Source organism: Nerophis ophidion, linkage group LG12 (assembly GCF_033978795.1).
Source record: "Nerophis ophidion isolate RoL-2023_Sa linkage group LG12, RoL_Noph_v1.0, whole genome shotgun sequence".
Lineage (NCBI taxonomy): Eukaryota > Metazoa > Chordata > Actinopteri > Syngnathiformes > Syngnathidae > Nerophis > Nerophis ophidion.
This window is the reverse complement of record NC_084622.1, coordinates 51,966,144-51,991,360: the sequence shown is the minus strand read 5'-3', so window position 1 is coordinate 51,991,360 and position 25,217 is coordinate 51,966,144. Positions and strand designations below refer to the sequence as shown.

General features: G+C 41.3%; 1 protein-coding gene across 1 annotated transcript in view; it reads right to left on the bottom strand.

The window, feature by feature from the left end:
* LOC133562849 (tumor protein p53-inducible protein 11-like) overlaps positions 1–25,217 on the bottom strand; it is a 35,139-nt gene that overhangs the window by 9,509 nt on the left and 413 nt on the right. The window contains exons 2-4 of the mRNA XM_061916655.1: positions 19,404–19,462; positions 16,688–16,736; positions 16,300–16,396 (exon numbers count right to left, since the gene is read on the bottom strand). Coding sequence (XP_061772639.1) covers positions 16,300–16,396; positions 16,688–16,736; positions 19,404–19,462 — 205 coding nt within the window. The remainder of the gene's footprint in view (positions 1–16,299; positions 16,397–16,687; positions 16,737–19,403; positions 19,463–25,217) is intronic.

The window sequence follows — 25,217 nt, the reverse complement described above, 5'->3', positions numbered from 1 at the left end:
ATACATATATATATATATATACACATATGTACAGTATACATAGATATATACACATACATACATATACATAGATACACATATATATATATACATATATAGATACAAATATATATACATATAAACACACATATATACATGTATATATATGTACAAATGTATACATATATACACACATGTATATATACATATGTACACATATATACATATATACACATGTATATATACATGTATACACATTTATATATACATATATACTTATATATACACATATATGGTATATATATGTATATATATATATATATATATACACATACATACATACATACATACACACACGTGTACATATATTTATTAATAGTACATATATATACACACACACACGTATGCACGCACTATAATAATGAATGCATTCATCAACTACTGTATTGTTACATTCCTAATCCTAAATCTGCGTCGGTCCTCACGAGTGTTCTCTGGCAATTATGTGCATCAAACATTGTTGTCATGCTGCAATCTGCCTTGCTGTGGGTTCCATTTTGACCAAGCCAGCACGAACCCTATAATCATTAACAAAGTGACTGAATTAACGACCCAAAGCCTTTTGCCCTCAAACTACAGCTATTAAAGTCAACACAATGCATTGACAGCATACTGTAATTCCTACTGTATGCAGGAGGTGGCGCAGCCTCAAAGACAGAATTAGCCAGCATGTTTGTGCACATTGTCTGTCCTGTGGTGATTGCAATTCAGGAATGGAAAACAAAATAAATTGGACGTTAAATGAAATTGACTTTGCTTTTCTACCTTCAAGGTGATTAAAGCGCTTTGACACTATTATCACATTTATCTACTGATGATGGTCCCAGGTGGACTGAGGACCCAACTCACAGCCTTCAGGTTGGGGGACAACCACTCTAGCACCCCATTTAGTTAATAAACCAGAAGCTTAGTCTTAGAGCAGATCTGGGCAAGTATTTTGACTCAGGGGCATCATTGAGAGAAGAAAATGTGTCTGGGGGGCCAATGTGTATGTGTGTATAAATGATATATACACATTTAGTTGTACAAATATGCTGTACAGCAGTGGTTCTCAATCTTTTTTAGTGATGTACCCCCTGTGGACATTTTTTTAATTCAAGTAACCCCTAATCAGAGCAAAGCATTTTTGGTTGAAAAAAAGAGATAAAGAAGTAAAATACAGCACTATGTCATCAGTTTCTGATTTATTAAATTGTATAACAGTGCAAAATATTGCTCATTTGTAGTGGTCTTTCTTCAACTATTTGGAAAAAATATACAAAAATAACTAAAAAAAATTCAATTATAAATGCAGATTTCTCCACATAGAAGTAATCATCAACTTAAAGTGCCCTCTTTGGGGATTGTAATAGAGATCCACCCGGATTCATCAACTTACTTCAAAACATTTCTTCACAAAAAAGAAATCTTTAACATCAATATTTATGGAACATGTCCACAAAAAATCTAGCTCTCAACACTGAATATTGCATTGTTGTATTTCTTTTCACACTTTATGAACTTATATAACCACTATGGACTGGACTCTCACACTATTATGTTGGATCCACTATGGACTGGACTCTCGCACTATTATGTTAGATCCACTATGGACTGGACTCTCACTATTATGTTAGATCCACTATGGACTGAACTCACACTATTATGTAAGATCCACTATTGACTGGACTCTCACTATTATGTTAGATCCCCTATGGACTGAACTCACACTATTATGTTAGATCCACTATGGACTGGACTCTCACTATTATGTTAGATCCCCTATGGACTGAACTCACACTATTATGTTAGATCCACTATGGACTGGACTCTCACACTATTATGTTACATCCACTATGGACTGGACACTCACTATTATGTTAGATCCACTATGGACTGAACTCACACTATTATGTTAGATCCACTACGGACTGGACTCTCACACTATTATGTTGGATCCACTATGGACTGGACTCTCACTATTATGTTAGATCCACTATTGACTGGACTCTAACACTATTAAGTTAGATACACTATGAACTGGACTTTCACTATTATGTTAGATCCACTATGGACTGGACTCTCACTATCATGTTAGATCCACTATGGACTGGACACTCACTATTATGTTAAATCCACTATGGACTGGACTCTCACACTATTATGTTAGATCCACTATGGACTGGACTCTCACACTATTATGTTAGATCCACTATGGACTGGACTCTCGCACTATTATGTTAGATCCACTATGGACTGGACTCCCACTATTATGTTAGATCCACTATGGACTGGACTATCACACTATTATGTTAGATCCACTATGGACTGGACTCTCGCACTATTATGTAAGATCCACTATTGACTGGACTCTCACTATTATGTTAGATCCACTATGGACTGGACTATCACACTATTATGTTAGATCCACTATGGACTGAACTCACACTATTATGTAAGATCCACTATTGACTGGACTCTCACTATTATGTTAGATCCCCTATGGACTGAACTCACACTATTATGTTAGATCCCCTATGGACTGAACTCACACTATTATGTTAGATCCACTATGGACTGGACTCTCACACTATTATGTTACATCCACTATGGACTGGACTCTCACTATTATGTTAGATCCACTACGGACTGAACTCACACTATTATGTAAGATCCACTATTGACTGGACTCTCACACTATTATGTTAGATCCACTACGGACTGGACTCTCACACTATTATGTTGGATCCACTATGGACTGGACTCTCACTATTATGTTAGATCCACTATGGACTGGACTCTCACACTATTATGTTAGATCCACTATGGACTGGACTCTCTCACTATTATGTTACATCCACTATGGACTGGACTCTCACTATTATGTTAGATCCACTACGGACTGAACTCACACTATTATGTAAGATCCACTATTGACTGGACTCTCACACTATTATGTTAGATCCACTACGGACTGGACTCTCACACTATTATGTTGGATCCACTATGGACTGGACTCTCACTATTATGTTAGATCCACTATGGACTGGACTCTAACACTATTAAGTTAGATCCACTATGGACTGGACTTTCACTATTATGTTAGATCCACTATGGACTGGACTCTCACTATCATGTTAGATCCACTATGGACTGGACTCTCACTATTATGTTAAATCCACTATGGACTGGACTCTCACACTATTATGTTAGATCCACTATGGACTGGACTCTCACACTATTATGTTAGATCCACTATAGACTGGACTCTCACTATTATGTTAGATCTACTATGGACTGGACTCCCACACTATTATGTTAGATCCACTATGGACTGGACTCACACTATTATGTTGGATCCACTATGGACTGGACTCCCACACTATTATGTTAGATCCACTATGGACTGGACAATCACACTATTATGTTAGATCCACTATGGACTGGACTCTCACACTATTATGTTAGATCCACTATGGACTGGACTCTCACACTATTATGTTAGATCCACGATGGACTGGACTCTCATACTATTATGTTAGATCCACTATGGACTGGACTCTCACACTATTATGTTAGATCCGCTATGGACTGGACTCTCACTATTATGTTAGATCCACTATGGACTGGACTCTCACACTATTATTTTACATCCACTATGGACTGGACTCTCACTATTATGTTAGATCCACTATGGACTGAACTCACACTATTATGTAAGATCCACTATTGACTGGACTCTCACACTATTATGTTAGATCCACTACGGACTGGACTCTCACACTATTATGTTAGATCCACTATGGACTGGACTCTCACTATTATGTTAGATCCACTATGGACTGGACTCTCACACTATTATGTTACATCCACTATGGACTGGACTCTCACTATTATGTTAGATCCACTATGGACTGAACTCACACTATTATGTAAGATCCACTATTGACTGGACTCTCACACTATTATGTTAGATCCACTATGCACTGGACTCTCACTATTATGTTAAATCCACTATGGACTGGACTCTCACACTATTATGTTAGATCCACTATGGACTGGACTCTCACTATTATGTTAAATCCACTATGGACTGGACTCTCACACTATTATGTTAGATCCACTATGGACTGGACTCCCACACTATTATGTTAGATCCACTATGGACTGGACTCTCACTATTATGTTGAATCTACTATGGACTGGACTCCCACACTATTATGTTAGATCCACTATGGACTGGACTCACACTATTATGTTAGATCCACTACGGACTGGACTCTCACACTATTATGTTAGATCCACTATGGACTGGACTCTCACTATTATGTTAGATCCACTATGGACTGGACTCTCACGCTATTATGTTACATCCACTATGGACTGGACTCTCACTATTATGTTAGATCCACTATGGACTGAACTCACACCATTATGTAAGATCCACTATTGACTGGACTCTCACACTATTATGTTAGATCCACTATGGACTGGACTCTCACTATTATGTTAAATCCACTATGGACTGGACTCTCACACTATTATGTTAGATCCACTATGGACTGGACTCTCACTATTATGTTAGATCCACTATGGACTGGACTCCCACACTATTATGTTAGATCCACTATGGACTGGACTCTCACTATTATGTTGGATCTACTATGGACTGGACTCCCACACTATTATGTTAGATCCACTATGGACTGGACTCTCACACTATTATGTTAGATCCACTATGGACTGGACTCTCACACTATTATGTTAGATCCACTATGGACTGGACTCTCACACTATTAAGTTAGATCCACTATGGACTGGACTCCCACACTACTATGTTAGATCCACTATGGACTGGACTCTCACTATTATGTTAGATCCACTATGGACTGGACTCTCACACTATTATGTTAGATCCACTATGGACTGGACTCCCACACTATTATGTTAGATCCACTATGGACTGGACTCTCACACTATTATGTTAGATCCACTATGGACTGGACTCTCACACTATTATGTTAGATCCACTATGGACTGGACTCCCACACTATTATGTTAGATCCACTATGGACTGGACTCTCACTATTATGTTAGATCTACTATGGACTGGACTCCCACACTATTATGTTAGATCCACTATGGACTGGACTCACACTATTATGTTAGATCCACTATGGACTGGACTCTCACACTATTATGTTAGATCCACTACGGACTGGACTCTCAGACTATTATGTTAGATCCACTATGGACTGGACTCTCACTATTATGTTAGATCCACTATGGACTGGACTCTCTCACTATTATGTTAGATCCACTATGGACTGGACTCTCACTATTATGTTAAATCCACTATGGACTGGACTCTCACACTATTATGTTAGATCCACTATGGACTGGACTCACACTATTATGTTAAATCCACTATGGACTGGACTCTCACACTATTATGTTAGATCCACTATGGACTGGACTCCCACACTATTATGTTAGATCCACTATGGACTGGACTCACACTATTATGTTAGATCCACTATGGACTGGACTCCCACGCTATTATGTTAGATCCACTATGGACTGGACAATCACACTATTATGTTTGATCCACTATGGACTGGACAATCACACTATTATGTTTGATCCACTATGGACTGGACTCTCACACTATTATGTTAGATCCACTATGGACTGGACTCTCACACTATTGTGTTAGCTCCACTATGGACTGGACTCCCACACTATTATGTTAGATCCACTATGGACTGGACTCTCACTATTATGTTAGATCTACTATGGACTGGACTCCCACACTATTATGTTAGATCCACTATGGACTGGACTCACACTATTATGTTAGATCCACTATGGACTGGACTCACATTATTATGTTAGATCCACTATGGACTGGACTCTCACACTATTATGTCAGATCCACTACGGACTGGACTCTCACACTATTATGTTAGATCCACTACGGACTGGACTCTCACTATTATGTCAGATCCACTATGGACTGGATTCTCTCACTATTATGTTAGATCCACTATGAACTGGACTCTCACACTATTATGTTAGATCCACTATGGACTGGACTCTCACACTATTATGTTAGATCCACTATGGACTGGACTCTCGCACTATTATGTTAGATCCACTATGGACTGGACTCTCACACTATTATGTTACATCCACTATGGACTGGACTCTCACTATTATGTTAGATCCACTATGGACTGGACTCTCACACCATTATGTTAGATCCACTACGGACTGGACTCTCACACTATTATGTTAGATCCACTATGGACTGGACTCTCACACTATTATGTTAGATCCACTATGGACTGGACTCTCTCACTATTATGTTAGATCCACTATGGACTGGACTCTCACACTATTATGTTAGATCCACTATGGACTGGACTCTCACTATTATGTTAGATCCCCTATGGACTGAACTCACACTATTATGTCAGATCCACTATTGACTGGACTCTCACACTATTATCCTAGATCCACTATGGACTGGACTCTCACAATATTGTTAGATCCACCATGGACTGGACTCTCACAATATTGTTGGATCCACTATGGACTGGACTCCCACACTATTATGTTAGATCCACTATGGACTGGACAATCACACTATTATGTTAGATCCACTATGGACTGGACTCTCACACTATTATGTTAGATCCACTATGGACTGGACTCTCACACTATTATGTTAGATCCACTATGGACTGGACTCTCACACTATTATGTTAGATCCACTATGGACTGGACTCTCACTATTATGGTAGATCCACTATGGACTGGATTCTCACAATATTGTTAGATCCACTATGGACTGGACTCTCACAATATTGTTAGATCCACTATGGACTGTACTCTCACACTTTTATGTTAGATACACTATGGACTGGACTCTCACACTATTATGTTAGATCCACTATGGACTGGACTCTCACACTATTATGTTAGATCCACTATGGACTGGACTCTCTCACTATTATGTTAGATCCACTATGGACTGGACTCTCACTATTATGTTAGATCCCCTATGGACTGAACTCACACTATTATGTAAGATCCACTATTGACTGGACTCTCACACTATTATGCTAGATCCACTATGGACTGGACTCTCACAATATTGTTAGATCCACTATGGACTGGACTCTCACAATATTGTTAGATCCACTATGGACTGGACTCCCACACTATCATGTTAGATCCACTATGGACTGGACTCCCACACTATTATGTTAGATCCACTATGGACTGGACTCTCACACTATTATGTTAGATCCACTATGGACTTGACTCTCACACTATTATGTTAGATCCACTATGGACTGGACTCTCAAACTATTATGTTAGATCCACTATGGACTGGACTCTCACTATTATGGTAGATCCACTATGGACTGGACTCTCACAATATTGTTGGATCCACTATGGACTGGACTCTCACAATATTGTTAGATCCACTATGGACTGTACTCTCACACTTTTATGTTAGATACACTATGGACTGGACTCTCACACTATTATGTTAGATCCACTATGGACTGGACTCTCTCACTATTATGTTAGATCCACTATGGACTGGACTTTCACACTATTATGTTAGATCCCCTATGGACTGAACTCACACTATTATGTAAGATCCACTATTGACTGGACTCTCACACTATTATGCTAGATCCACTATGGACTGGACTCCCACAATATTGTTAGATCCACTATGGACTGGACTCTCACAATATTGTTAGATCCACTATGGACTGGACTCCCACACTATTATGTTAGATCCACTATGGACTGGACAATCACACTATTATGTTAGATCCACTATGGACTGGACTCTCACACTATTATGTTAGATCCACTATGGACTGGACTCTCACACTATTATGTTAGATCCACTATGGACTGGACTCTCACACTATTATGTTAGATCCACTATGGACTGGACTCTCACTATTATGCTAGATCCACTATGGACTGGACTCTCACAATATTGTTAGATCCACTATGGACTGTACTCTCACACTTTTATGTTAGATCCACTATGGACTGGACTCTCACTATTATGTTAGATCCCCTATGGACTGAACTCACACTATTATGTAAGATCCACTATGGACTGGACTCTCGCACTATTATGTTAGATCCACTATGGACTGGACTCTCACTATTATGTTAGATCCACTATGGACTGGACAATCACACTATTATGTTAGATCCACTATGGACTGGACTCTCACACTATTATGTTAGATCCACTATGGACTGGACTCTCACACTATTATGTTAGATCCACTATGGACTGGACTCTCACACTATTATGTTAGATCCACTATGGAATGAACTCACACTATTATGTAAGATCCACTATGGACTGGACTCTCACTATTATGTTAGATCCCCTATGGACTGAACTCACACTATTATGTAAGATCCACTATGGACTGGACTCTCACAATATTGTTAGATCCACTATGGACTGGACTCCCACACTATTATGTTAGATCCACTATGGACTGGACAATCACACTATTATGTTAGATCCACTATGGACTGGACTCTCACACTATTATGTTAGATCCACTATGGACTGGACTCTCACACTATTATGTTAGATCCCCTATGGACTGAACTCACACTATTATGTAAGATCCACTATGGACTGGACTCTCACACTATTATGTTAGATCCACTATGGACTGGACTCTCACACTATTATGTTAGATCCACTATGGACTGAACTCACACTATTATGTAAGATCCACTATTGACTGGACTCTCACACTATTATGTTAGATCCACTATGCACTGGACTCTCACTATTATGTTAAATCCACTATGGACTGGACTCTCACGCTATTATGTTAGATCCACTATGGACTGGACTCTCACACTATTATGTTAGATCCACTATGGACTGGACTCTCGCACTATTATGTTAGATCCACTATGGACTGGACTCTCACTATTATGTTAGATCCACTATGGACTGGACTATCACACTATTATGTTAGATCCACTATGGACTGGACTCTCACTATTATGTTAGATCCACTATGGACTGAACTCACACTATTATGTAAGATCCACTATTGACTGGACTCTCACTATTATGTTAGATCCACTATGGACTGGACTCTCACACTATTATGTTACATCCACTATGGACTGGACTCTCACTATTATGTTAGATCCACTACGGACTGAACTATCACACTATTATGTTAGATCCACTATGGACTGAACTCACACTATTATGTTAGATCCCCTATGGACTGAACTCACACTATTATGTTAGATCCACTATGGACTGGACTCTCACACTATTATGTTACATCCACTATGGACTGGACTCTCACTATTATGTTAGATCCACTACGGACTGAACTCACACTATTATGTAAGATCCACTATTGACTGGACTCTCACACTATTATGTTAGATCCACTACGGACTGGACTCTCACACTATTATGTTGGATCCACTATGGACTGGACTCTCACTATTATGTTAGATCCACTATGGACTGGACTCTCACACTATTATGTTAGATCCACTATGGACTGGACTCTCTCACTATTATGTTAGATCCACTATGGACTGGACTCTAACACTATTAAGTTAGATCCACTATGGACTGGACTTTCACTATTATGTTAGATCCACTATGGACTGGACTCTCACACTATTATGTTAGATCCACTATGGACTGGACTCTCACACTATTATGTTAGATCCACTACGGACTGGACTCTCACACTATTATGTTGGATCCACTATGGACTGGACTCTCACTATTATGTTAGATCCACTATGGACTGGACTCTCACACTATTATGTTAGATCCACTATGGACTGGACTCTCTCACTATTATGTTAGATCCACTATGGACTGGACTCTAACACTATTAAGTTAGATCCACTATGGACTGGACTTTCACTATTATGTTAGATCCACTATGGACTGGACTCTCACACTATTATGTTAGATCCACTATGGACTGGACTCTCACACTATTATGTTAGATCCACTATGGACTGGACTCTCACTATTATGGTAGATCCACTATGGACTGGATTCTCACAATATTGTTAGATCCACTATGGACTGGACTCTCACACTATTATGTTAGATCCACTATGGACTGGACTCTCTCACTATTATGTTAGATCCACTATGGACTGGACTCTCACTATTATGTTAGATCCCCTATGGACTGAACTCACACTATTATGTAAGATCCACTATTGACTGGACTCTCACACTATTATGCTAGATCCACTATGGACTGGACTCTCACAATATTGTTAGATCCACTATGGACTGGACTCTCACAATATTGTTAGATCCACTATGGACTGGACTCCCACACTATTATGTTAGATCCACTATGGACTGGACTCCCACACTATTATGTTAGATCCACTATGGACTGGACTCTCACACTATTATGTAAGATCCACTATTGACTGGACTCTCACACTATTATGTTAGATCCACTACGGACTGGACTCTCACACTATTATGTTAGATCCACTATGGACTGGACTCTCACTATTATGTTAGATCCACTATGGACTGGACTCTCACACTATTATGTTACATCCACTATGGACTGGACTCTCACTATTACGTTAGATCCACTATGGACTGAACTCTCACTATTATGTAAGATCCACTATTGACTGGACTCTCACACTATTATGTTAGATCCACTATGCACTGGACTCTCACTATTATGTTAAATCCACTATGGACTGGACTCTCACACTATTATGTTAGATCCACTATGGACTGGACTCTCACTATTATGTTAAATCCACTATGGACTGGACTCTCACACTATTATGTTAGATCCACTATGGACTGGACTCCCACACTATTATGTTAGATCCACTATGGACTGGACTCTCACTATTATGTTGAATCTACTATGGACTGGACTCCCACACTATTATGTTAGATCCACTACGGACTGGACTCACACTATTATGTTAGATCCACTACGGACTGGACTCTCACACTATTATGTTAGATCCACTATGGACTGGACTCTCACTATTATGTTAGATCCACTATGGACTGGACTCTCACGCTATTATGTTACATCCACTATGGACTGGACTCTCACTATTATGTTAGATCCACTATGGACTGAACTCACACCATTATGTAAGATCCACTATTGACTGGACTCTCACACTATTATGTTAGATCCACTATGGACTGGACTCTCACTATTATGTTAAATCCACTATGGACTGGACTCTCACACTATTATGTTAGATCCACTATGGACTGGACTCTCACTATTATGTTAGATCCACTATGGACTGGACTCCCACACTATTATGTTAGATCCACTATGGACTGGACTCTCACTATTATGTTGGATCTACTATGGACTGGACTCCCACACTATTATGTTAGATCCACTATGGACTGGACTCACACTATTATGTTAGATCCACTATGGACTGGACTCCCACACTATTATATTAGATCCACTATGGACAGGACAATCACACTATTATGTTAGATCCACTATGGACTGGACTCTCACACTATTATGTTATATCCACTATGGACTGGACTCTCACACTATTATGTTAGATCCACTATGGACTAGACTCTCACACTATTATGTTAGATCCACTATGGACTGGACTCTCACACTATTATGTTAGATCCACTATGGACTGGACTCCCACACTATTATGTTAGATCCACTATGGACTGGACTCTCACTATTATGTTAGATCTACTATGGACTGGACTCCCACACTATTATGTTAGATCCACTATGGACTGGACTCTCACACTATTATGTTAGATCCACTATGGACTGGACTCCCACACCATTATGTTAGATCCACTATGGACTGGACAATCACACTATTATGTTAGATCCACTATGGACTGGACTCTCACACTATTATGTTAGATCCACTATGGACTGGACTCTCACACTATTAAGTTAGATCCACTATGGACTGGACTCTCACACTATTATGTTAGATCCACCATGGACTGGACTCCCACACTATTATGTTAGATCCACTATGGACTGGACTCTCACTATTATGTTAGATCTACTATGGACTGGACTCCCACACTATTATGTTAGATCCACTATGGACTGGACTCACACTATTATGTTAGATCCACTATGGACTGGACTCTCACACTATTATGTTAGATCCACTACGGACTGGACTCTCACACTATTATGTTAGATCCACTATGGACTGGACTCTCACTATTATGTTAGATCCACTATGGACTGGACTCTCTCACTATTATGTTAGATCCACTATGGACTGGACTCTCACTATTATGTTAAATCCACTATGGACTGGACTCTCACACTATTATGTTAGATCCACTATGGACTGGACTCCCAAACTATTATGTTAGATCCACTATGGACTGGACTCACACTATTATGTTAGATCCACTATGGACTGGACTCCCACGCTATTATGTTAGATCCACTATGGACTGGACTCTCACACTATTATGTTAGATCCACTATGGACTGGACTCTCACACTATTATGTTAGATCCACTATGGACTAGACTCTCACACTATTATGTTAGATCCACTATGGACTGGACTCCCACACTATTATGTTAGATCCACTATGGACTGGACTCTCACTATTATGTTAGATCTACTATGGACTGGACTCCCACACTATTATGTTAGATCCACTATGGACTGGACTCACACTATTATGTTAGATCCACTATGGACTGGACTCACATTATTATGTTAGATCCACTATGGACTGGACTCTCACACTATTATGTCAGATCCACTACGGACTGGACTCTCACACTATTATGTTAGATCCACTACGGACTGGACTCTCACTATTACGTCAGATCCACTATGGACTGGATTCTCTCACTATTATGTTAGATCCACTATGAACTGGACTCTCACACTATTATGTTAGATCCACTATGGACTGGACTCTCGCACTATTATGTTAGATCCACTATGGACTGGACTCTCGCACTATTATGTTAGATCCACTATGGACTGGACTCTCACACTATTATGTTAGATCCACTATGGACTGGACTCTCGCACTATTATGTTAGATCCACTATGGACTGGACTCTCACACTATTATGTTACATCCACTATGGACTGGACTCTCACACTATTATGTTAGATCCACTATGGACTGGACTCTCTCACTATTATGTTAGATCCACTATGGACTGGACTCTCACACTATTATGTTAGATCCACTATGGACTGGACTCTCACTATTATGTTAGATCCCCTATGGACTGAACTCACACTATTATGTAAGATCCACTATGGACTGGACTCTCACACTATTATGTTAGATCCACTATGGACTGGACTCTCGCACTATTATGTTAGATCCACTATGGACTGGACTCTCACACTATTATGTTAGATCCACTATGGACTGGACTCTCGCACTATTATGTTAGATCCACTATGGACTGGACTCTCACACTATTATGTTACATCCACTATGGACTGGACTCTCACACTATTATGTTAGATCCACTATGGACTGGACTCTCTCACTATTATGTTAGATCCACTATGGACTGGACTCTCACACTATTATGCTAGATCCACTATGGACTGGACTCTCACAATATTGTTAGATCCACCATGGACTGGACTCTCACAATATTGTTGGATCCACTATGGACTGGACTCCCACACTATTATGTTAGATCCACTATGGACTGGACAATCACACTATTATGTTAGATCCACTATGGACTGGACTCTCACACTATTATGTTAGATCCACTATGGACTGGACTCTCACACTATTATGTTAGATCCACTATGGACTGGACTCTCACACTATTATGTTAGATCCACTATGGACTGGACTCTCACTATTATGGTAGATCCACTATGGACTGGATTCTCACAATATTGTTAGATCCACTATGGACTGGACTCTCACAATATTGTTAGATCCACTATGGACTGTACTCTCACACTTTTATGTTAGATACACTATGGACTGGACTCTCACACTATTATGTTAGATCCACTATGGACTGGACTCTCACACTATTATGTTAGATCCACTATGGACTGGACTCTCTCACTATTATGTTAGATCCACTATGGACTGGACTCTCACTATTATGTTAGATCCCCTATGGACTGAACTCACACTATTATGTAAGATCCACTATTGACTGGACTCTCACACTATTATGCTAGATCCACTATGGACTGGACTCTCACAATATTGTTAGATCCACTATGGACTGGACTCTCACAATATTGTTAGATCCACTATGGACTGGACTCCCACACTATTATGTTAGATCCACTATGGACTGGACTCCCACACTATTATGTTAGATCCACTATGGACTGGACTCTCACACTATTATGTTAGATCCACTATGGACTTGACTCTCACACTATTATGTTAGATCCACTATGGACTGGACTCTCAAACTATTATGTTAGATCCACTATGGACTGGACTCTCACTATTATGGTAGATCCACTATGGACTGGACTCTCACAATATTGTTAGATCCACTATGGACTGGACTCTCACAATATTGTTAGATCCACTATGGACTGTACTCTCACACTTTTATGTTAGATACACTATGGACTGGACTCTCACACTATTATGTTAGATCCACTATGGACTGGACTCTCTCACTATTATGTTAGATCCACTATGGACTGGACTCTCACACTATTATGTTAGATCCACTATGGACTGGACTCTCACTATTATGTTAGATCCCCTATGGACTGAACTCACACTATTATGTAAGATCCACTATTGACTGGACTCTCACACTATTATGCTAGATCCACTATGGACTGGACTCTCACAATATTGTTAGATCCACTATGGACTGGACTCTCACACTATTATGTTAGATCCACTATGGACTGGACTCTCACACTATTATGTTATATCCACTATGGACTGGACTCTCACAGTATTATGTTAGATCCACTATGGACTGGACTCTCACACTATTATGTTAGATCTACTATGGACTGGACTCTCACACTATTATGTTAGATCCACTATGGACTGGACTCTCACACTATTATGTTAGATCCACTATGGACTGGACTCTCACACTATTATGTTAGATCCACTATGGACTGGACTCTCACACTATTATGTTAGATCCACTATGGACTGGACTCTCACTATTATGTTAGATCCACTATGGACTGGACTCCCACACTATTATGTCAGATCCACTATGGACTGGACTCTCACACTATTATGTTAGATCCACTATGGACTGGACTCTCACACTATTATTTTAGATCCACTATGGACTGGACTCTCACACTATTATGTTAGATCCACTATGGACTGGACTCCCACACTATTATGTTAGATCCACTATGGACTGGACTCTCACTATTATGTTAGATCCACTATGGACTGGACTCCCACACTATTATGTTAGATCCACTATGGACTGGACTCTCACACAATTATGTTAGATCCACTATGGACTGGACTCTCACACTATTATGTTAGATCCACTATGGACTGGACTCTCACTATTATGTTAGATCTACTATGGACTGGACTCCCACACTATTATGTTAGATCCACTATGGACTGGACTCACACTATTATGTTAGATCCACTATGGACTGGACTCCCACACTATTATGTTAGATACACTATGGACTGGACTCTCACACTATTATGTTAGATCCACTATGGACTGGACTCTCACACTATTATGTTAGATCCACTATGGACTGGACTCTCACAATATTGTTAGATCCACTATGGACTGGACCCTCACACTATTATGTTAGATCTCCTAACATAATAGTGGGATGGAAGGATGGTCAGCACCTGACAGCTGCAACCTGCCACCATGACCCCGCACTCCCTTCCCTCTGTTGCTAGATATCTGGAGATGTACATTGTCATATGTATATGTGCTTTGCTATGGAGTTTTTTTCCCACTCCAGACTAGACCCCCTTAGGAGCCGAGTCTATATTGTAATTTTGTACCCATCCTTCCCCATCTTTTACGGGGCTCCTTGTGGCGACCCATTAGCGTTCCCGTTCTGCAACCCTGTGTACTGTTTGTTAGTCTAATCTTGAACGGGTTTGTGCAGAAAACAAAGTTTGGTTGTACTTGTGCAATGACAACAAAGACCTATCTATCCTATCTAAAAGCATTATTTATGGCATCTTTGGACCAATACTCACTTAACAGCGCTCCTCCATAGAGCCGGACGGAGAGACTAGTGTTGGAGAGCTCCTCCTCGAACACAACCTCATAGAGCTGGTTAGGAAACATCAGGGCCTGCGAACAAAGGACGGCACATAATTACAACACAGTGACATTTTGTCCCTAAAAACCATCCCCCCAAAAATACAGCCACTGAGACCAAGTTGCAGTGTGGAAGGCATGAACATTGGAGATATTGAACACGGGCACAGTGATGCAGACAACAGACTCAACTGTTCCTCCAGACGGCTAATGCGCATAAAACTGAACCCAAAAAAAAAAAGGTTAATTCATGACACAATGACTGCATTGTGTACGGACACCACTTACTGAAAGTGTTGGTAGACTCACTTCCACATGACTTACCAATAAGGCAACCACAGTGAAACCCACAGCCGAGATGAGCAACCACATCCTGAGAAAGAAGACATAACAGAGCGGCGTTTAAAGTCGAACATTATCACCAAACCTCTGTAAGCGTCAATATATACCTTGATGGTGCAGAAAAAAGACCATCTATTTTTTTAACCGATTTCCGAACTCTAAATGGGTGAATTTTGGCGAATTAAACGCCTTTCTGTTTATCGCGCTGGAAGCGATGACGTCAGAATGTGACGTCGCCGAGGTAACACACCCGCCATTTTCATTTTCAACACATTACAAACACCGGGTCTCAGCTCTGTTATTTTCCGTTTTTTCGACTATTTTTTGGAACCTTGGAGACATCATGCCTCGTCGGTGTGTTGTCGGAGGGTGTAACAACACTAACAGGGAGGGATTCAAGTTGCACCACTGGCCCGGAGATGCCAAAGTGTCTGCCGCCAGACCCCCATTGAATGTGCCAGAGTGTCTCCACATTTGACCGGCGATGCTAAGCCAGACATGGCACAGAGATGTATGGATAACCTGCAGATGCATTTGCAACGATAGTCAACGAAATCACAAAGGTGAGTTTTGTTGATGTTGACTGCCAGCTAACCGATGTTAACATGCTACGCTAATCGATGCTAACATACTATTTACCGGCGATGCTAAGACGGACATGGCACAGAGATGTATGGATAACCTGCAAATGCATTTGCAACGATAGTCAAAGAAATCACGAAGGTGAGTTTTGTTGATGTTGACTGCCAGCTAATCGATGCTAACATGCTATTTACCGGCGGTGCTAAAGCAGACATGGCACAGAGATGTATGGATAACCTGCAGATGCATTTGCAACGATAGTCAACGAAATCACAAAGGTGAGTTTTGTTGATGTTGACTGCCAGCTAATCGATGCTAACATGCTACACTAATCGATGCTAACATGCTATTTACCGGCGGTGCTAAAGCAGACATGGCACAGAGATGTATGGATAACCTGCAGATGCATTTGCAACGATAGTCAACGAAATCCCAAAGGTGAGTTTTGTTGATGTTGACTGCCAGCTAACCGATGTTAACATGCTACGCTAATCGATGCTAACATGCTATTTACCGGCGATGCTAAGACAGACATGGCACAGAGATGTATGGATAACCTGCAGATGCATTTGCAACGATAGTCAACGAAATCACAAAGGTGAGTTTTGTTGATGTTGACTGCCAGCTAACCGATGTTAACATGCTACGCTAATCGATGCTAACATACTATTTACCGGCGATGCTAAGACGGACATGGCACAGAGATGTATGGATAACCTGCAAATGCATTTGCAACGATAGTCAAAGAAATCACGAAGGTGAGTTTTGTTGATGTTGACTGCCAGCTAATCGATGCTAACATGCTATTTACCGGCGGTGCTAAAGCAGACATGGCACAGAGATGTATGGATAACCTGCAGATGCATTTGCAACGATAGTCAACGAAATCACAAAGGTGAGTTTTGTTGATGTTGACTGCCAGCTAATCGATGCTAACATGCTACACTAATCGATGCTAACATGCTATTTACCGGCGGTGCTAAAGCAGACATGGCACAGAGATGTATGGATAACCTGCAGATGCATTTGCAACGATAGTCAACGAAATCCCAAAGGTGAGTTTTGTTGATGTTGACTGCCAGCTAACCGATGTTAACATGCTACGCTAATCGATGCTAACATGCTATTTACCGGCGATGCTAAGACAGACATGGCACAGAGATGTATGGATAACCTGCAGATGCATTTGCAATGATAGTCAACGAAATCACAAAGGTGAGTTTTGTTGATGTTGACTGCCAGCTAACCGATGTTAACATGCTACGCTAATCGATGCTAACATGCTATTTACCGGCGATGCTAAGACAGACATGGCACAGAGATGTATGGATAACCTGCAAATGGATTTGCAACGATAGTCAACGAAATCACAAAGGTGAGTTTTGTTGATGTGGACTGCCAGCTAATCGATGCTAACATGCTACGCTAATCGATGCTAACATGCTATTTACCGGCGGTGCTAAAGCAGACATGGCACAGAGATGTATGGATAACCTGCAGATGCATTTGCAACTATATTACGTTTCCTTTCACCCACATTTAATGCGAAACAAACACTTACCAATCGACGGATTTAAGTTGCTCCAGTGTCAAAAGATGCAAAAGTCCTGATCGTTTGGTCCGCACATTTTACCGGCAATGCTAACGCAGCTATTCGGCCATGCTATGACTATGAATTCGCTCAATAGCTTCAGTTTCTTCTTCAATATTTTCATACTCCAACCATCTGTTTCAATACATGCGTAATCTGTTGAATTGCTTAAATCGCAGAAATCCGAGTTTGAATCCGAGCTAATGTCGCTATATCTTGCTGTGGTATTCCCATTGTTTGTTTACATTGGCAGCACTGTGTGACGTCACAGGGAAATGGCCAGTGTCTTCGCAGAGAGCGAAAATAAGGCACTTTAAAGCTTTATTTAGGGATATTCCGAGACCGGTAAAATTTTGAAAAAAAACTTCAAAATACACAACAAGCCACTGGGAACTGATTTTTATTGTTTTTAACCCTTTTGAAATTGTGATAATGTTCCCCTTTAAGCTTTAAGTCAGCCCCAACCACGGCGACACAACCTGAACTTTACTCAGACCGACATAGATCTTTGAGTTGAAATCTCACCTCAGCCCGATTGGCTCTCGAACCGCAAACTTCATCTCATTCCCGAGCATCTGACTGATCTGTGAATTTGAGAGAAAGGAGGAAAATGAGGTTTCCAAAGAGACACATGGTAGTTGTAAGGCAGGGGTCGGCAACCCGCGGCTCTGTGATCACTCGAATGTGGCTCAGCTACATACTAACGACCACCCCAATTTTTCCGGGAGGTTTCCGGATTTCAGGGCCTCTCCCATAAATCTCCCGGGGTTATCATTCCCCGATTTTCGCTTGGACGATAATATTGAGGGCATGTCTCAATGGTGATGCCTTTAATGTCCTCCTAAACATATCGTCACGCCCGCTTTCACACCATCTTATCTGCGTGCCGGCCCGTCACGTGTAGTACGCGACCTCTGTTAACACACGTGGGGCGGTATAGCTCGGTTGGTAGAGCGGCCGTGTCAGCAACTTGAGGGTTGCAGGTTCGATTCCCGCTTCCGCCATCCTAGTCACTGCCGTTGTGTCCTTGGGCAAGACACTTTACCCATCTGCTCCCAGTGCCACCCACACTGGTTGATATGTAAAAAATTAGATATTGGGTTTCACTTTGTAAAGCGCTTTGAGTCACTAGAGAAAAAGCGCTATATAAATATAATTAACTTCACACTTCACGTAAGCAACTGCCAGGCATACATGGTCAACAGCCGTACAGGTTACACTGAGGGTTGTGATATTAACAACTTTTACACTCTTATTAATATGCACCACACTGTGAACCCACACCAAACAAGAATGACAAACACATTTTGGGAGAACATCCGCTCTGTATCCATCCATCTTCTTCCGCTTATCCGAGGTCGGGTCGCGGGGGCAACAGCCTAAGCAGGGAAACCCAGACTTCCCTCTCCCCAGCCACTTCGTCTAGCTCTTCCCGGGGGATCCCGAGGCGTTCCCAGGCCAGCCGGGAGACATAGTCTTCCCAACGTGTCCTGGGTCTTCCCCATGGCCTCCTACCGGTTGGACGTGCCCTGAACACCTCACTAGGGAGGCGTTCGGGTGGCATCCTGACCAGATGCCTGAACCACCTCATCTGGCTCCTCTCGATGTGGAGGAGCAGCGGCTTTACTTTGAGCTCCTCCCGGATGGCAGAGCTTCTCACCCTATCTCTAAGGGAGAGCCCCGCCACCCGGTGGAGGAAACTCATCTCGGCCGCTTGTACCCGTGATCTTATCCTTTCGGTCATGACCCAAAGCTCATGACCGTAGATGAGGATGGGAACGTAGATCGACGGGTAAATTGAGAGCTTTGCCTTCCGGCTCAGCTCCTTCTTCACCACAACGGATCGGTACAACGTCCGCATTACTGAAGACGCCGCACCGATCCGCCTGTCGATCTCACCATCCACTCTTCCCTCACTCGTGAACAAGACTCCTAGGTACTTGAACTCCTCCACTTGGGGCAGGGTGTCCTCCCCAACCCGGAGTTGGCACTCCACCCTTTTCCGCTCTGTAATACAACATAAACACAACAGAACAAATACCCAGAATCCCATGTATTCCTAACTCTTCCTGGTTAAATGATACACTCCCGCTACCCACCCCTTCCACCCTCCTTCGTGCGTCGGTTGAGGTGGTTTGGTGGTTGTGTTACGGTGAGGATGTTCTCCCGAAATGTGTTTATCATTCTTGTTTGCTGTGGTTTCACAGTGTGGCGCATATTAGTAAGAGTGTTAAAGTTGTTTATACGGCCACCCTCAGTGTGACCTGTATGGCTGTTGACTAAGTATGCCTTGCAGTCGCTTACGTGTGTCTGCTGAAGCCTTATACAACATGTTGGCAAGTTGTGTGTACAGGTTGTCGAAGGCGATAAAACGCAGTGCCACCATGGCACGCCCCCATCATTGATGTTTGGGTGAAAATCAGCAGACGTTCGATAGAACAGATGCTCTGAAAATCGGGAGTCTACCGGAAAAATGAATAGGGATGGCAAGTGTGATGCTGTCTAGTGGCAGTCATATAAAACTCGCGGGTAGCACTAACATCAAATTTCGTATTAAGGTGCGGACCCCTGGATTATATATAGCACAAAGCAACAATAAAACTGTATGCATTATAAATTTCAAAAGAGTTTTGTGGCTCCCATTGTTGTCTTTACTTTGTGAAACAGGTCAAAATGGCTCTTTGAGTGCTAAAGGTTGCCGACCCCTGTTATAAAGGGATAATTTGATAAGAGATGGGTACTGTTTACATTTGAACAGTACCAATTCCGGAAAGGGCGGAGCGATAAGGCCTTTTATTAATATCTCCATATTTTTAGGCCATGTGACGATACACCATATATATCTCCATATTTTGCCTTAGCCTTGAATGAACACTTGATGCATATAATCACAGCAGTATGATGATTCTATGTGTCTACATTCAAACATTCTTCTTCATACTGCATTCATATATGCTACTTTTAAACTTTCATGCAGAGAGGGAAATCACAACTAAAAGTGTATTTATTAAACAGTTATTAAGCAGTGGCACAAACATTCATGTAATTTCCAAAACAGAAAGTGCAAGATTGTCAGAGACATTTTAAAACAAGCTATGAGTGCACTTTTGTGCATGATGTCACTAAGATGACATATCAAAACAACACTACAATAGTTTAAAACAAATAAAGTGCACTTTTGTGCATGATGTCACTAAGATGACATATCAAAACAACACTAAATTAAAGTGCACTTTTTGTACAGAATGCCACTACAATAGTTTAAAACAAATAAAGTGCACTTTTGTGCATGATGTCACACAAGATATTTCAATAATAAAAATGATCTGCATAATAGGAAATCATATCGCTATGTGGTAAGTTCCTGCGGACGTTATCTATTGACTATTTTTTTCATACGGTGTTGATGTGGAAATAGTTGCCTCAGTATTTAGTTGGTGTGGCACTGAATGGCGATGTTGACATGCAGAGTAAGCACTCTTCATTCTCTAGCAGGTGACTTTTCAAATGATGCTACATATTAGCAGTAATGCTACTTTTTGTAGCCTCTTTTTTGCCCCACACTTGACAAATTACGCTTGTCTGTTCGACATATTCCCGCTTGAAGCCAAACCACCGCCAGGCTATGGACCCCCTGTTGTTTTTCTTGAGAATTAATTCTTAGTACCGTTTGCACCCGAGAGGGACAAATGGTAGAACATGGATGGGTGGATTTGTTCAAAAATATGTGATCTTCGCCCCGTCTTTGTTTGTGAATGACTGAGCATTCCATGGAAGCTGCTTTTTTACCCAATCATGGCACCCACCTGTTCCCAATTAGCCTGTTCACCTACGGGATGTTCCAAATAAGTGTTTGATGAGCATTCCTCAACTTCCTCAGTCTTTTTTGCCACTTGTGCCAGCTTTTTCAAAACATGTTGCAAGCATAACCTTCCAAATGAGCTAATATTTGCAAAAAAAGTTTTCCAGTTCGAATGTTAAGTATATTGTCTTTGCAACTGAATATAGGTTGAAAAGGATTTGCAAACCATTGTACTTTGTTTTTATTTACCATTCACACAACGTGCCAACTTCAATGGTTGTGGGTTTTGTCGAATATAAAATAGGTTTATGCAATTTAAGCCAAAACGTGATCAAATACTACACGGTCTAGCTCCATCCTATCTTGCCGATTGTATTGTACCATATGTCCCGGCAAGAAATCTGCCTTCAAAGGACTCCGGCTTATTAGTGATTCCCAAAGCCCAAAAAAAGTCTGCGGGCTATAGAGCTTTTTCATTTCGGGCTCCAGTACTCTGGAATGCCCTCCCGGTAACAGTTCGAGATGCCACCTCAGTAGAAGCATTTAAGTCTCACCTTAAAACTCATTTGTATACTCTAGCCTTTAAATAGACCTCCTTTTTAGACCAGTTGATCTGCCGTTTCTTTTCTTTTTCTCCTATGTCCCACTCTCCCTTGTGGAGGGGGTCCTATCGGCTGGGGACATCTCTGCGCTGCTGATCCGCCTCCGCTTGGATGGTTTCCTGCTGGCTCCGCTGTGAACGGGACTCTCGCTGCTGTGTTGGATCCGCTTTGGACTGGACTCTCGCGACTATGTTGGATCCATTATGGATTGAACTTTCACAGTATCATGTTAGACCCGCTCGGCATCCATTGCTTTCCTCCTCTCCAAGGTTCTCATAGTCATCATTGTCACCGACGTCCCACTGGGGTCATTATTGTCACCGATGTCCCACTGGGTGTGAGTTTTCCTTGCCCTTATGTGGGCCTACCGAGGATGTCGTACTGGTTTGTGCAGCCTTTTGAGACACTAGTGATTTAGGGCTATATAAGTAAACATTGATTGATTGATCAATGCAGGGAATACACGACCTGATCTGTTTCAACCTTGCTCGTTTTGACAGGGAAAACATGAATATTCATGGCAGCCGTGAAAAATGCTCACAAGGCAGCTGAGCACAAACTGATAGCACATGATTGACTTTGCAAATGGTGCATGGGGGGAGAAACAGGAAATGAAGAAATAGTGTTGGAGGGGCGATGCTTAATCACGGCTGCTACTTCGTCTTTGGTCACCATTCATCGCTCAGTCAGAAACAGGCGGGAAGCAACGGGGATGAAAAATGTCCGGGTGAAGTACAAATATAAGTCAGGCTGAAAGTGTGAGCGTGTGCACAACTGCTGTGAGGAATGTTGACAGTTTATGTTCACATTTGTGGAGGCCTGGTCTCATGCTGTCAGACCCCTGAAGGAGCTTATCGGCCTGTGAAGAATCAGGCAGTGAACCCTGGCCAATATCTTTTGGCACATACAGCAGCGTAAACACGACGCCCTCAGTCGGATATTCCTATCTCAGCAGGAGAGAGGCAGGACGAGGCGGACACTGAGCAAACTCGTCACTAAGCACTTCCCTCTTTTGTTTACCAAGCCGCATGGGTTCCAGCATGCGGTCTATTTTCTTTCTGATGGAGGCTAAATGTTAATTTGGATCAACAAACTAGGAAGCATAATTCCCATTACAGTATTGTGCATGGCAGGCAACGTGTGCAACATCACACGCAGGTAGCGACATGGTAACATTAGCTGTGATGCTAACGGTGCGGCTGGTAATACGAGAGAAAGAAGGTGCGAATCTGGTAACAAATGAAGGAGGGATTAATTCCCAACAAAAACAACACGGTGTCCATACTCTGGCGGTGGTTTGGCTTCAAGCGGAAAGATGTTGAACAGACAACCGTAATTTATCAAGCGTTGCTACAAAAAGTAGCATTACTGCTAATATGTAGCATCATTTGAAAAGTCACCAGCTAGAGATTGAAGAGTGCTTAAAACCCCGCATGTCAACATCTTTGTTCTGTGCCACATCAACAAAATGCACCCGAGCAACAATTTCCAGATCAACACCGTATGAAAAAAAATAGTCAACAACAGAAGGAGATAACATCTGCAGGAACCTACCACATAGTGAAGGACATACACTATTTGATTTCCTTTTATGCAGATCATTTTTATTTGACACTTATTGAAATATCTTGTGTGACATCATGCACAAAAGTGCACTTTATTTGTTTTAAACTATTTTAGTGGGGTTCTATACAAAAAGTGCACTTTAATTTAGTTTTGTTTTGATATGTCATCTTAATGCAGGGGTAGGGAACCTATGGCTCTAGAGCCAGATGTGGCTCTTTTGATGACTGCATCTGGCTCTCAGATAAATCTTAGCTGACATTGCATAACACGATAAGTAATGAATAATTCCGCTGGTAATCATAATGTCAAAAATAACGTTCAAAATATAAAATATTCTCATGCATTTTAATCCATCCATCGGTTTCTACC